General features: G+C 38.0%; 1 protein-coding gene across 1 annotated transcript in view; it reads right to left on the bottom strand.

Moving 5' to 3' along the window:
- Positions 1–16,802, bottom strand: part of LOC121372525 — a 29,297-nt gene that overhangs the window by 4,711 nt on the left and 7,784 nt on the right. Inside the window, exons 3-6 of the mRNA XM_041498893.1 lie at positions 7,765–7,794; positions 6,921–7,250; positions 5,829–6,119; positions 808–886 (exon numbers count right to left, since the gene is read on the bottom strand). Of these exons, the coding sequence (XP_041354827.1) occupies positions 808–886; positions 5,829–6,119; positions 6,921–7,250; positions 7,765–7,794 (730 nt within the window). The remainder of the gene's footprint in view (positions 1–807; positions 887–5,828; positions 6,120–6,920; positions 7,251–7,764; positions 7,795–16,802) is intronic.

The following is a 16,802-nucleotide window of genomic DNA, read 5'->3' as shown; positions in this document are numbered from 1 at the left end:
ATGAATCTTTAGCATTTATTGAGGAGAGGTACACTTGGCTGCTGTGCTCAGAGCTGGTTATTTGCTTTTATTGAATACTAGTATGTGAGGGGCTGTATGTTTTGCGTGTTCCTTTTGTGGTCGGCAGCAAATTGAAAATCTACCTGTGGCCAAACTCATGCCAAAATTAAGGGAGGGGTAAATATAACAATGAAAATAGTCGTCAGTGTATGTCATTTTGTTAGCAGTAGTATCTAGAATAATAGAATTTATTCGGCAACTCAAACCTGTGGTTTGAAAAACTCTTCAAAAGCAACAGCTAACGCGCTAGGGTAGTGCTAAAGATTGTCAATGTATCAAAATGTTGATATATATATATATATATATATATATATATATATATATATATATATATATATATATATATATACCGTTACGGGTTTTGTGCTTCATATATCATGTCACCCACTTACAAAATATTCCAACGGGCTTGTATAATTCGCTCATCTTACTGTCCTAACAGCACCTACTTGATAGTTCGTTTTATGCAATTTAAACAAACTAATTAAGTTTGAATTTTAAAACTGTTTTGGGGTATTTCACAACCCCAGTATGGAACCTAACAGAACCATGAACAGTTTGACTGGCCCTCTGCGATAAACAGAATCTTGGATACACTTGCGTTTACCATTAATTGTTAAATATTCACGAATGTTTAGGGGAGTTATACGTGACGATGGGATGTTGCGTTAACTCGTCCCAGTAAGTATATGACAGTAATACATAATATGTGCTCAACAGGTTTTCAATGTAGGAAACTACGCTTACCTTCTGGAGATGTAGACGACCACGAAGATGATGATGGTTGCGATGACGACAACAGCGGCAACGACGGCTATTATTATAACTGGAATAAAACAACACCAGACAATACAGAGTTTTGTGAATACCGTAATAGTCCTAAGCGTTTAAGATGTATAGTCCTAAGCGTTTAATATGTATAGTCCTAAACGTTTAAGATGTATAGTCCTAAGCATTTAAGATGTATAATCCTAAGCGTTTAATATGTACATTCTTAAGCGTTTAAGATGTATAGTCCTAAGCGTTTAAGATGTATAGTCCTAAGCGTTTAATATGTGCAGTCCGAAGCGTTTAAGATATATAGTCCTAAGTGTTTAAGATGTGTAGTCCTAAACGTTTAAGGTGTATAATCCTAAGCGTTTAATATGTACAGTCTTAAGCGTTTAAGATGTATAGTCCTAAGCGTTTAAGATGTATAGTCCTAAGCGTTTAATATGTACAGTCCGAAGCGTTTAAGATGTATAGTCCTAAGTGTTTAAGATGTATCACGTTAAGACAAACTGAACAAACATACTTTAGTGTTGAACACATAGAAACGTGGAGGGATAGTATGTTGACAGATAATATACTTATCAAATTAATTTTGGTGATAAAATACATATATTATGCACACTGTTGTAAACGTAACGAAACATACGAGTGTGCTTTCGTATTCTTGCGTTGCTCCAACTTGATTACTTATTTAATTAATTAACAAACTAATTATTCCATTGACTGACTGACTTACTGATTCACTCATTTATTCATTCGTTCATTTATTCATGAATTCATTCATTCATCAAATAATGCATTCATTCACATACAGGGATGCGCGCTTATTCTGTACGAGATTTTGAGTGCGCCTGTTTGTGTGTACCACAATATGTCGTGTAACATTTGTTACAACATTTCATATAAATTGTGAATTAACATACAGGGATGCGCGCTTATTCTGTACGAGATTGTGAGTGCGCTTGTTTGTGTGTACCAGAATATGTCGTGTAACATTTGTTACAAGATTTCATATAAATTGTGAATTAACATATATTAATAAATCAAGGAAATACAAATCAGTTGAAAGTTAGTTTGTTATGGAGCATCTTTACCTATGAAGGTGTAAGGGTTGAGAACCATGTATATAAAGGTAGGGGTTACATCAGGGTAGCAGTTTCGTGCACCTCAGGCTGTTATTTTACCTTTTCCAAGAAGAGCAGAGGTAGTGCCACACGCCTAGAGGTAGGGACAGGGTTATCTTTACTCAAAAGGTCATAAAATGGAAAGTATTTGCCTCTACCAAAAGCAACACAAATACTCACATTTTGATTCAAGGTAAACACATGATATAACTTGTCAATTACGATGACAAGCATACGTGTGTTAACAGCGCACACAAGACTGTTGACAAAACCGTTCAGAATAGCACCCTGAACATGAATTAAAAGCTAGTGTCTGCTTCCTCGTGGTTACATGGCGGCATTGAACACTCGGTTCCTTGACGAATAACTACGACACAATGTGTAATGAGTATTTCCTTGTCTTCAAGGTAGTTTATAGTGACAAAATGCTCGATGGCTGGATAATGTAAAACGTCTTCCTACTTTCCTGGAATCTTGTTCCTATCAGCAACCTGATATTTGATCAGAATGCCAACAGTATATTTGTTACATACATCACTACACAGAACATTCTTAAATAGATGATGTGGTATAGTTGTTACATACATCACTACACAGTTAGAACATTCTGTAATAGATGATGTTGTGTGTGACACATATCACGAGCAGAAACAAAGAATTCAAAAGAAAAGTGAGGAAAGGTGTCTGAGAAAGCAGACGCTATGGTGTCCTAGGAAAAGAGAAATCATTGGCCCTGTCTCTCTTTCACAGCTTCACAGGATGTGCCACTACTTTTGCTTTGTTTAGATATGTAAAACGAGTCGGGGATGGGTATTAGACCAGGGGCCTAATTCACAAAGCTGTCTTAGGCTCTGATAGACAACATAATATCCTCTTTGCAAGTCTTTTTGCATTGCACTGCGATATCGCAAAGTTGCGAGCGTTTAGTGAATTAGGTCCCAGTAACTTGGAACGTGTTGACCGAGCAAATAAGGTGTTGTAGGCCTACTTCCAAAAGCATAAGACAGTGGAAACCATTTCACCCACCCAGGATGCCTTACCTATAACAAGTTGCCTTTTAATCTGTAATCATTGTATAATACGTAGGTGTAAACAATTTCTAATATTTCTCATTGCTTCTCCTCTTTTAATCTGTACTCATTGTATAATACGTAGGTGTAAACAATTTCTAATATTTCTCATTGCTTCTCCTCTTTTAATCTGTACTCATTATATAATACGCAAGTGTAAACAATTTCTAATATTTTTCATTGCTTCTCCTCTTTTGGTCTTCACTGCCAGTCGCCTTCTTTCCACTTAGCAATGATATTTCTGTATCCAGGTTTAGTCGACTACCGAACACAAATCATCAGTTATTGATACTAATGGTTTCATTCCCACCAAAATATTGCTCATCCTTGTATCAACCCTCCTAATTTCTCCCTGTGTGCATCTCATCCATTCAAAAGGACATTTACCATTAATAATGAGTGGTAATCATACATTTGAATGCAAGTACTTGAAAGTTATTTTATATGTGTACACTGAAGGCGGGGGGTGGGGTAGATCAGCAGGGGGCGGTGGCGACATTTGGCCATATCATTATGTTTGTAATGGGTCCATGGATGTATGTGCCAAGTTTCATGCTTTAAACTGAAAGTGTAAAGCAATTTATAAATGAATCGTTTCTCAATTTTATTCCGCCTAAACATATAAAACTGTTTCTACATTGGCACAATCAAGGCTTGAAACAAATAAAATGCATACTTACTGCAAATGGTGAAATTAAACGATTTAATTCCGTACAATAACAATTCAACCTAAATGGCAATTATTTCTTATATTTTAGACTAATTAATTATATTCCAAAATATTAGCTTTGTAGAATAAACGGTCATAGATTAAACATGGAAATAGCTGAAAGTGATCCATTAATAACAAAACACTAAACACTAATGATAACAAAATTATATACTATAGCTATAATACACGTATTCAATGTTCTTTAGAAAACATTTGTCACAAATGGTCCCACAATCTCAACACCACAATCACCGAAACCATGTTATCACAATGCTTTGAACTTATACGAAAAACCATCATCGACACTAAGACGCAAAATTGTCAGTTCAAACTTATACACCGTATATTAACCACGAATACTTACCTGAATAAATGTGACATACTAGCAGATAATCTATGTACTTTTTGTTCGAATGAAGCGGAATCGTTAGAACATTTATTCTTCACTTGTTACCACACAAGACAGTTGTTGGTAAACTTTAAAAATTGGTTTGAGATGAAAACAGGTACTACCTTGAATTTAGATATATGTGTTTTACTACTTGGAGGTCCACACTTAAGTATTTTATTAAATCATTTAATTTTAATAGTGAAACGGTACATTTATAGTTGTAAATATACAAATCATTCTTTAAATTTTATTGAAGTTGTAAATATAATAAAGTATCAGAGAAATATTGAAAGAAAGAAAGAAAGAAAGAAATGTTTTATTTAACGACGCACTCAACACATTTTATTTACGGTTATATGGCGTCAGACATATGGTTAAGGACCACACAGATTTTGAGAGGAAACCCGCTGTCGCCACTACATGGGCTACTCTTCCGATTAGCAGCAAGGGATCTTTTATTTGCGCTTCTCACAGGCAGGATAGCACAAACCATGGCCTTTGTTGAACCAGTTATGGATCACTGGTCGGTGCAAGTGGTTTACACCTACCCATTGAGCCTTGCGGAGCACTCACTCAGGGTTTGGAGTCGGTATCTGGATTAAAAATCCCATGCCTCGACTGGGATCCGAACCCAGTACCTACCAGCCTGTAGACCGATGGCCTGCCACGACGCTACCGAGGCCGGTTATTGAAAGATTCATATTGTCAGAAAAAGAAGACCAGTTCATAAGTAAATGGTCTAATTTACAACTTTATTCATTTAAAGGCGTTATTTCTCTATTCCTCTTATTGTGTTCAAACCCATTGTACTTACAAATAACACAAGTTCTAGTATACGTATCTTACACATTTGAAACACTCATCATTTGGATAGAAACTTTTCTTTCGTCATGTTTATCTTTCCTCTCCATTTTTCTGTCCTCCTATCACAAGTCTTAATTTTTGTATTATTATTTTTATTTAATGCTCTTCCTCTTCTTCGTTAAACAAACGTGTTGTCCTTACTACATTAGACACCCACGTAAAACAGTTAAAAACGTGTTGTCCTTACTACATTAGACACCCACGTAAAACAGTTAACAACATCAACAAAACCTTTTGGTTGTCGATAAACCTTTCTTTATGTTCTTCTTTCCCCTTCCTCTCGGTCCCCCCCCCCCCCCCCACCCTTTATTTTATTTTTCACCTATCATTCTTGACCCTCAGATCATTTTAAAATGCGTATGTATGCATGTATATGTATGTATATGAATACGGTTGTGCAGTATATAAGAAATGTAATGAATATATCTCCCATACATATCACATATTGCTTATATACATAATATGAAATATAAAACCTTTACCGTACCGTTATACAGGTACACATAATCATGTTATAATTTTATTTTTGTTGTATATTGTAAGACGATGATTCAAGGCACCCCAACCTTGACATTGCCAGTGATCTGGGGGTCATAAAGGTTTAGCAAGAAAAAAAAAGGTTTCATGCTTTAAAGCAAAAGTGCACACTTTGTTTTTAATCGCCCAATTAAAAGGGGTGGGGGACATTTGTAGATCATCCCTGGCCACCAGGGGGCGCTGCTGACTAGGGTCCGTATTTGAAAATGCTTGTAATTGGTCAAGGTATATATGTGCAAAGTTTAATGCTTTTAACCAAACGTGCACAATGTTTGTGTTAACTGCCCCACTATAGTTACTTGTAGTTGTGTCCAGCCCAGCGGACTGGCTTTCTTCCGTCTTTGGCGACCTGGTAGTTGACGACAAGCCAGCTCCGGAGATAACTGTGCTGGTGTTTGACGACTCAGCAGTTGTCTTTCCTGTAACGCTCTCGCCCGTGCTGGTCGTCAGGTCTGACGTGTTGGTGGTGGGCTTCTCCGTGGTCAGCGACGTGTCGGGAGGAATGACGCCTGTCTCGGTGGAAATCTCCTGGGTCTCTAGAATTTCCCTCCGTTTAGACTCACAGAAAAGAGAAACCTCTGCCTCAACTCCTGAAATATTAACAAATCATATCAACCAGTCGGTTATGATATACCCCCCCCCCCCCCCCCCCCCCCCCCCCCCCCCCCCCCCCCCCAAACATAATCATATTTTAAAAATGCCAGTCGATTTTCCCCCATATATTACAACTAATTGTGCGGGCATAATAATGGAAATACATGGTAAAAAGGTCTCAGAATAGCGCATTTTGCCCCAATATCTGTACCGTTTTTGAAACTTTGCTCCAGCGTTAGAGGGCAGTTCCCACCCACCTCCGTCATCCTGCCTCGTACGCTTATGTTGTCTCCTCATTAGTCACTTAACGGTAGTTAAGTTGGTGAACTTGTGGCCAAGCGCTCACGAAAACCTTAACTGACATTATATTATATTATTCATCAGACATTGAAAAGGGGAAATGCTCTCTAAAATAGAGTTCCACTCTATATAAATATAAGCATTTGACTTGGGGTCTACACTAGACTGTGCCATCTCCAAGAAATATTGTGCCACACTCCCTCCCCCTCCAGATATGTTGCCTACGGTAGGCACAGCGGAAGCAAGTAGACACGGGGGAATGATTGCCATCGATGTCGCAAAGCAAAGTTTCTAGAGGGTTCGGAATTATGCTCCCCAATAAAACTTTTGAAAACTAGATGTAAAATGTATCTCTGCCTTAAGATTTACTACCAATGATATTGTTTATTCAGAATTATTGTGGTGGGGGTCTGTACAGGTCTGATATATGAGCAATTTATGGTCACCATGACGATGACATACAGTGTTTTGAGCCTGTGATAGATGTAAGTTCGTACCGTTATTGACTGGTCGTGCTTTCACGTGCACGCAGTAATTAGCCAGTGCTGACGAGGAGGTTCTCTTAAAGACAACGTCAAATTCTTTGACATGGTCTGTTTTGATGACAGTGCCTGTCCGAAAACACTCGAACGTCACCATGCTCTCTGACCTGAACTCAACCCGAGACTCGCAGTTAGCCTCCCCGGGCGCGTCCATAGCCTGCACTTCTAGCTCATCTGCTGATGTCACAAGACGGCACGTGCAATTCGTGTCTGAGGCCATAGCGCTAGATGCATCTAAAAATACTCGAGATCCAGTAGCTGTTGACCTGGAACACAGCTTAGCCACTGCAAGACAAAAAAAAAGGATTTGTTTAAAGCTACACACGCACACGCACACGCACACGCACACACACACACACACACACACACACACACACGGAAAATGCAAGTTTAGCCAGTCGCTCACGTTTGCTAGACTAGTTTTTACGTTACACATTAAACGTAATGACTACTGAGGGAACCAGTCAAAATAGTTTGCAAACGTTGCCACCACTCGTTGTCGCTGAACAATGGACCGGTAAACAACGATAGGTGGCGCTGCGGTCATACCCTGTTAGCCCGTCAGCTATTTTCTGAACGATTTAAGTTAAGCCCACATACATATCACACCTTATAACCCATGGAATGGGCCACACACGCATACAGGTATGCATGCAATCAAGACACATATTCACCCGTACACCCATACGCATATGCACAAGTATATAATAGCATACATACACGTGAAAAGACAAGGAGAATGCAGGGTTACGGTGAATATGCATGGTATATACAAGTACAACATCATGAATACACGTACCTTCATAGTGTGTGCTTGGACATAATGCATCTGAAAAGATAAGAAAAGACTTAATTTACAATATAACGCATTGCGTATTGAAGAAGATGAATATTTAGTCCAGTCAAAGTAGACTTTTACCTTAAACAAATTGCAACACAAACATTTTCAACTGAAATATATAGTACATGTGTATATTAATAACATACTAAAAGTATAAGTTCGTACTACTAACGATAACGAAGATATTTGAATATCCGTAAACATATAGAAATACGCAAATACAACAACAATTATAACGTCACTGTCGAGTTACCATACTTGACGTCAGGTAAACAAGGTCAAACCTGCCGTTCAGCGTTAGCGATCTACAGCTAGTCTATAACCAACTAACTACAGGTATTTAGGAAGTTATGCGTAGTAATAAATATGATATGTATATACAAATATGCATTGCACAAGAAAGGTCATACACACGTAACATAACATTATACATATTCGGCATTATATTGAAAATTAACACGTAACATATTCATAATTTGTAACGTTTGTGATTTCACAACTGTTTTTTGTATCGCAGTTATACGTATTGCTCATAAATGCACATACACATACAAATAATAAAAGTCCACCTTCCTAAAAGATTATACAGCAATCATTCACTCACAGAATAAGATAGTCTAAAAGAGTAAAGCTACAGTTTCAATTTCTTGCTGAAATGTAAAACTATGAAAGCCCATTTTGGACGTAATGTACTAATATACTGTGCTGTAATAACAGGTTTATGATGACGGTCAATAAACTTGGAAATTATGGTATATGAAATACGAATATTATTAAAAGTTAAACTGATTATTACAATAGTAAATTTTATTTACATCTAGGTAAAATGGAAGCATGCGCAATATGCAAACAAACACTAGAAGGGGCAACTGTCAGATTACGGAGAAAAGGTAGTGACAGTATAAATGCTGCAAGCATCTCTCGTGGCGACGATGTTAATACCGTTGAAGGTCAGGTCGTTCATCAATAGTGTAGAAGGAAGTATATTAATCCAAACTGCATTGCTTCTGCATTGCGTAGTCCTCCAGATAAAGATGTAAACACACAAGCACGTGCACTTCGATCATTTGGAGACGCATTTAATTTTCGCACTGATTGTCTTTTTTGTGGCCAAAGAGACCAAAAGGACTGGAAAACTGGACATTCTACTATGATTCACGTAAGGACAGAAATTCAATTTCAAGATACAATCCGGAGTATTTGCCACAGGCGAAAAGATGAATGGGGTCTAAAAGTGCTATCCAGGTTAGAATATGCAGGTGATTGTTTTGCAAAGGACGCCATGTACCATCGCACTTGCAGTGCTAACTTTAGAACATTGAAACGGATTCCTAATTATGCAACTGACGATGCTGAACCCGTCAAGAAGTTACGTAAACTAGGAAGACCAGAGGATGTCCACAGAACAAATGCCTTCCTGAAAGTTGTTGAGTATTTCGAATCCAACGATGCTGACCAAATGACAGTTTCTGAACTTGTTAACAGAATGAACTACTACACAGATGACCCACCATATAGTATACCCTACATGAAAAAGAAACTATTAGACCATTATGGCCAAAAGGTCGTCATAGCTGAAGTTAATGGAAAAGCTGACGTTGTTACTTTAAACGAAACTGCATTTTCAATTCTCCATGACTTCTATAGGTTACCCAAGCAGCAGGATCAAGATGAGGAGACATTCCGCATAGTTGAACTAGCAGCTAAACTTCTACGACAAGACATAAAGTCCATCACTGTTGATGATGATGATGCATATCCATGTATTGAGGACTTAACTTCAGTCGAGAAAAATCTTGCGTTCCTGCCCAGTGCTCTGTTGTTGATGCTAAGGAAGCTATTTGGTGGAACCAATACTGATGTGAAGATAGCCTCAATAGGCCAAGCCATCATGCAAGCATGTCGTCCACGGCATTTCATATCACCATTGCAAATTGGCCTTGGAATACAAATGCAACATCATTTCGCCTCCCGATTTCTGATCGACACGCTCCATAAACATGGATTTTCATCTTCTTACACAGAGGTAAAAAAAACTTCCAACGCAATGCAGCATCTACAAATGGCATTAACGTAAAGGGATATGAAGAGGGAGATGTGTTACAATTCATTGCGGACAATGTAGACCACAATGTCCGTACACTGGATGGTTTCAACACATTCCATGGGATGGGCATAGTAGCGGCGTCGACACCTGGAAGAAAAGCTTACACACGTGTTCCGAGAGCAACAGATACTTCAGACATGTTAGAAATTGGGAAAATAGGAGTTCATTTTCACAAGTCTGAATGGAATGGATTATCTAGCATTACATATGACAAGCTGCCTAACGTAGAAGCAACACTGGACCCTACCTCAAATCTTGACATCTTGTGGAAAGTCTCCTGGCCCTTGAAAAACCCTCGCCCTGCATGGTCAGGTTTCATGCAAACGGTGCATTCTACAGGACAGCACCCTGGACCATCATCAATAACATTCCTACCAATGATCGATATGAGCTCTAGCGATCCTTCGTGTATTTATTCGACTTTGAAACAGTCGGCTAAGTACAACGTGACAGCTGTCGTTACCTTTGACTAGCCGCTTTGGTGGAAAGCCCAGAGCATCATTGCCAGCTCTCAATTTGACAAGGACCTCCAGGCTATTGTCTTGCGCCTAGGAGCATTTCATACGGAAATGAGCTTCTTGGGATGTGTCGGACACATAATGGCTGGATCAGGGTTGAGAGAAGTCTTTGAAACCATCTACTCACCAAATGCTGTTTCTCACATGTTGACTGGAAAGGATATTTCTAGATCTATTCGAGCCCATTTCATTACTGATACAGCTTTACATGCTATTTTGATGGCAAGCACTTTTGGACAGATGAGGCAAATTGAAATTGAAGACGGACCAAGGTTGAGAGAAGATACACACACTGAAGATGATCTGACTTTGAGAGATGGAGGCAGAGGCGAGGAAGCAACAGTTGACGACACACACACTAGAGATGAGGATGAACGGACTTAGAGAGGTGTAGTTGACAAGGGACCACCAGAAGATAGATGCCTGGAAACCACAGTTGGCGACACACACACTGGAGATGAGGACACACCTTGGAAATGGTGGCCATTTTGAAATTTAACTAAGATATTAATCCATAACCATCTGAAATTGGCTTGTTTTTACTGTCAAAAGAATGAATATATTCTTATTCGTATATGGCGACATACCTGTAGTGCATTAAGAAAAAGAAACTTCATAATTTAATGACAGCCATCTTTAAAATGGCGGCCATTTTGAAATTTTACTAAAATATTCATTCATGCTAATCTGACATTGTCTTGTTTTTAATTGAACCAGAACGTTTCAGTTTCATGACAGAAAATCACGAATATTGTGAACTACCATCCCTCCAATGAATCACTAAATATGTGTATTTGTTTTCTAAATACCTCTTAGAAAATTTCAAATAAAAAAATAATCGTTCTCTATACTTTTCTATACTTTTGATATGTTATTTAAATGACTCTGTAGAATAGAAAACAGTTAAATTTCTTCGTGTTGCAATTTGTTTAAGGTTATGCCCTAAAAGCGACTAAAATGACTGGACTAATTCGCAGTCATTATTGTTTAGTAGATGTCTACAGTTTGCTGGACACTCAAATAAAGTATGATACTCGTCACCTATACACTGATTACTGAGTCCCAATACCTGCATACTTCCACGACTACTGTAATACGTAGGCAAATTCTTTCTGTTCCCAACAAGGAAAGGCCACGTTCTACGAGTCAGAAATATGATGGTAAATATGATGGTACGTTTCATCCATTCAATTTATTTCTTGGCACTGATCGCAGCTAATCGAGGCATGTTCAAGAGCGCGAATCATCACGGTCGCTCGCAAGACTGGCGTGTTAGCCTAATGATAAAAGGCGATGGTATCAGTCAAATCGCGAGCGCTCGGTCTCCTGAACACGCAGTTGAGTATTTTATCGAGAAAGGTTTAAATGACTATAATTGGTTAGTGAAAGTGACCTCAACCCGACCACCAATCTAGAATAGAACAGAACATTGTTGTTGTTGTTGGAGTTGTTACTATCTTAAGAGCCTAGTACATACCGGCCTTAAAGTCGGACATCATGCACAGAACGTACATGCCTGGACCTCCATTGTATACGGTCATGTTAGAGGGTATCCAAATCCAGATCTACCAAGAAATACTACGAGCTAACTACTACGTTACCACTGACTGGCAACTGACTTCTCGTTCATCCAATCATTCGTTCATTCATTTTTAGTTATTTTCATGCTTATCTCCAATTAACGTTCAAGCACGCTTTCCTGGGTACCAAGCTCAGCTATCTGGATTGTTTGTTGAGGACAGAGGATTTGTGGTTAATGAGTGAGAAATCGGAGTAGTGGTGTTATATCTTCCCATTGAGTCATTAAACTCCCTCTGGTGGAGTTAGTACCGAGAGGAGAACCAAGCACCTACCAGGCTTGAACCCTATGCCTTAACCGCTATACCACCGAGGCCGCTAATTTACGTTAACTTGAGTTTCGTACTTACATTGCAATATACATTCAAGCACGTTGTCCAGGGCACACATCCTCATCCATGTGGGCTATCTGTTAATGGTGAAAGTGTACTGAAATAAAATTCGGTGTAACGGTCTTACACCTCCATACTAAACCATTAAAACTCACTCTTGGCAGGAGCCAGAACCGGGATGCGGACTCGGTACTTGCCAGCCTCCAGGCTGTTGCTTCAACCACTACACTACCGTGTGCTAGCAACAGATGATTAATTCATGTCAACTGCATGTTGTTTAGATGAGTAATTAACCAGGACACATCAATTATCAACAGTGTAATGATCTTTAGTTCATTAATGTTTAAACAGTCATTGCTATCTAATTATGTATTTATCAGTCGGCCTGAAGGTACCAAGTAATTTTAATGTGCGGAAGGTTTACAACATTCGACCGATTATCTCTACACTGGTTTTGTATTTGATAGGTCCTAGTTTTATATTCACAATACAGTGTGTTCATTTTTCTTCATTAAACATGTACGGATTTTTATTCACTTTTTGTTTCACAATTCAGTATATGCATCCATCGTCATTAAACATGTATTGATTTTTATTCTTTGTTTTCCCATTTTGTTATTCTTTATCAGCTAGAGCTGAAATTGGAAGAGAACCAAAAACAGTGTACTAGGTATTTGATGTATCGTTGTGTGCGTGTGCGTCACGTGTCTGTATTAATGTTTATTCAATAACTGTACGTGATAATGTTTGACGTTCATGCAAGTATGAAGTACAGAACCGCTTTAAACACTGTTTGAGACGGCGTAGAGCGTTGGCGCGAAGCTCTTGATACACACGTGTGTAAAACGAACGTTAAACAATTATCATGTTTAATTTTTATAATTTCAAGTGAATAATAAATTCATTGATATAAAATACTATGAAATAAAATAAAATTCTTTCTTCGGTAAATTAATACACGGAATAAGGGTAATCTCCATTCCTTGGTTCGTCATGTTCCTGTCAGTAGCTGATTGAGTAATAACATAAGCATTCCTCGTGCGCTTCGATTTTCATAAGCCTCACTGCCACCCAGCATACATCAATATGGATTCGCCATTTCCACTGGTTAGCAATGTTTTGTACAGGCGAAACAATTTACGACCAACTCCATTTGTATTTTTTTTTAATTTCCAGAACACGACCTGCTACTGTTTGTGAACGGTGCTGGCGTTTTATCGATTACGTCATTATAATTCAAACTCGTAACAATATATCGCAGATTAGCCGCTGAAACATACAATGAGTACCTTTAATTACGTTTCCTCGCCAACGCAGTGAGCTAACCAAAATACACAAACACAACAAATACCTTTGTGAGGAGATCGGTCTTTGCCGTTTTATCAATATCTGGCGAGGAAATGCTGACAGTAATTTTGTCTGGCATAACCAATTAATTAATAACACTCTTCCTAAATACATTTACTTTACTCTAGAATAGTGTCACAGTTTTCAGTTTAATGTTGTTTTGTTAATAATATTAATGTTTATTGTGTGTATGACGTTATTACGAAAGAAAAGGAATAACTGTTCTAACATAAAATATACTAAGATTTAAACAGATTTGCAATTTGGTAAATATTCTTAAATAAATGAAAGCCTGCGAGTGATACATCATTTGTCAGTAGACGTAACAGGATATTGTCTATACACAATGAAATGTGTGACGCCCAAGTCAATGCAATAGTACCAAACTGCTAAACGTGTTTGTCGTCGTATATATCGACACGTTGTATACTAGTAATCAGTAGTTACCTGCCTCAGCGGTGTACAAGTTAAGCCATCAGATTAATGCTGGTAGGTAATGGGTTCGCATTCTGCTACCGGGTCCCATAGAGAGAAAGGATTCAACGCACTCACATATCCAGTGGGTAGGTGTAGGGCCACTATACCGACTACTTTCTCACTGACCACTAACAAGTAACCACTAACCCACTGTCCTCGACTACTGAGGTGTGTGCCCAGGACGGCGTGCTTGAACCTTAACTGGATATAAATACGAAATGACTAGAAAGAAAGGAAATCATTAGTTATTTCGTGTGTAACGCATGGTATGGATTAACAATTAGAAATACGATATGACTGATGACATAAACTGTTAAAAATACGATATGACTGATGACATAAACCGCTAACTAACCCGGCAGCATGTGGTAGTAAAAGATGGGTATTGATTGGTTACACAATATCAGGACGTTCATTTCCTCAACAACAAACAAACGTCTCCGGTACATCAAATATACTAATGCGTGTATTACATTTAGAAATTGCGTCTCACTTGGAAGGGCGAGGAAAAGGGATGTGGTTGTGTGGGTAGAGCGCTAGCAATTGATGTCAATACATTATGGAATGCACCCCCTTTTGGACAAGTTGAACCAATTATGTTATTATAAGCTGTCGACTATGTCATCATGTCCATGGGAAATAACACATAAATATCACATAGCTCCTATACCATGGCAACACAATTCCTCATTAACAATTTAGGTCAAGTGGCCATTACCATATGCTGTCCACATACCAGTAACACGTGCTAAGTTAACAAACAATTTACTGACTGCGTTTGAAGCCATACAGCGTCTGTCGGCGTAAAAGACAGACAGACGCATTCTTTATTTTCGTCTCACCTTGTGTACAGATTAAAATAAAAACAAGAGATCAACAGTAGTAATACAATAATACAGCAGTAAAAATACACAAGCCACTCCTATGGAGTTATGGGAGACTTTACAACTATTAAAATACTATCAGAAATATTTAAAAAGTATTGTATTTACAAGAAGCAAAAATAAACACTATAAAATATGTATAAGTATATAAGTACAATTTTTTTTTGGCGACGTAATAAAATAAGATGGCAAATTTTGGCTGTAATTTTAACAATATCCGGGTGGCTTAATAGTAATGGCATTTATTCTTGATCTAAAAGGTTATTAAAGTTTACTACAGCAGCTACTGCCTTTTTAAATAATAACAGATGTTGTGAATATTTATAATCTGTATAAAGCTCTATCAAAACTGAAGCCAATTACAAATATGATTGATAAATAAACACATGACCTGTATGGTTCTGGTATACTCCGATCGAAACCTATGTTTCCATTAATGCGGTTGCGATGCAGGTGCGGTCAGGATACGGGTGCGTGAAATATCGCACAACATTGTTTTCATAGCAAATGTTTCCATTACTGCAATTTTCGTACGGCGTCCGTGCGGGAACGCATGCGATTGTTTTTAGATCGGATCATGGAGCGATTCCAGAGAGCCCGCATAGGAATAGCACAGAGGATTCCCATGGATTGTAGGGGTTTCCCAAATATTCAAACATGCATTATGCACTTACAATGACAATATGTTGAACAACTTGTTTCGGGGATTTTGTGTGTTTTGTATTTTATAGGATTTGGTGGTGGTGGTAGTGGTGGTGGTGGTGTTTGGGTTGTTGTTTTTGTTGTTTTGTTGTTTGTTTGTTTTGTTGTTTGTTTTTGTTTGTTTGTTGTTTGTTGTTTTGGGGGTTTGAGGGGGGTGGGGGGGGGGGTTGATGCCTATACTGGCGCACTATAAAAGTGGCAGTTCTCCTACAGACGGAGTTGAAACCATAAATCGTGGTCAACATCAGCTCTTCTCTGTAGTTAGAGCTTCTGCTAGTGAGTGAGTCATGGTTGGTACCCTGAAGATCCTATCATTAATTTATTTTGGAATCAGTTATTTGCAGAGATACAATACACAATCGTCATGCATGTTACAGCTTTTGTTACTAGTATTTAAAATTATACATGTGTTTGGTGTGTTACACGCGACTAGAATAACGCAGATTATCATCAGTTTTAGTGAAAAAACACCTTCTTGTTGAGAGCTCCACGGAACGATGTGCCCAACACAGAGGTTTGCTTCGTTTAGATTATGAAATATTGATATGAAATTAAAAACAATCTATTCTTTTACAGTCAAAAATATTCATATGAAAGAAAATAAAAACTCTGTTATTTTACAAACAGAAATATTCATATGAAAGAAGACAAAATTCTGTTCTTTGACAAGCAGGAATATTCAGATGAACGAAAATTGGCCCAATTGTTTTTAGTTTTGCAAACAGAAATGAATAGACAAAAGAAAAGCGTTGAGTTAAAGCTGTTCACGTCAATATATCATGTAGAATATTACACACACTAATTCATAATAAGCTGTTCACGTACATACATCATGTAGAATATTACACACACTAATTCATAATAAGCTGTTCACGTCAATATATCATGTAGAATATTACACACACTAATTCATAATAAGCTGTTCACGTACATACATCATGTAGAATATTACACACACTAATTCATAATAAGCTGTTCACGTCAATATATCATGTAGAATATTACACACACTAATTCATAATAAGGGGGCAGGGGCGTAGCCCAGTGGTGC

The sequence above is a fragment of the Gigantopelta aegis genome, chromosome 4 (genome assembly GCF_016097555.1).
Source record: "Gigantopelta aegis isolate Gae_Host chromosome 4, Gae_host_genome, whole genome shotgun sequence".
In the NCBI taxonomy this organism is placed as follows: Eukaryota; Metazoa; Mollusca; class Gastropoda; order Neomphalida; family Peltospiridae; genus Gigantopelta; species Gigantopelta aegis.
This window is presented reverse-complemented; position numbering and strand designations above follow the sequence as displayed.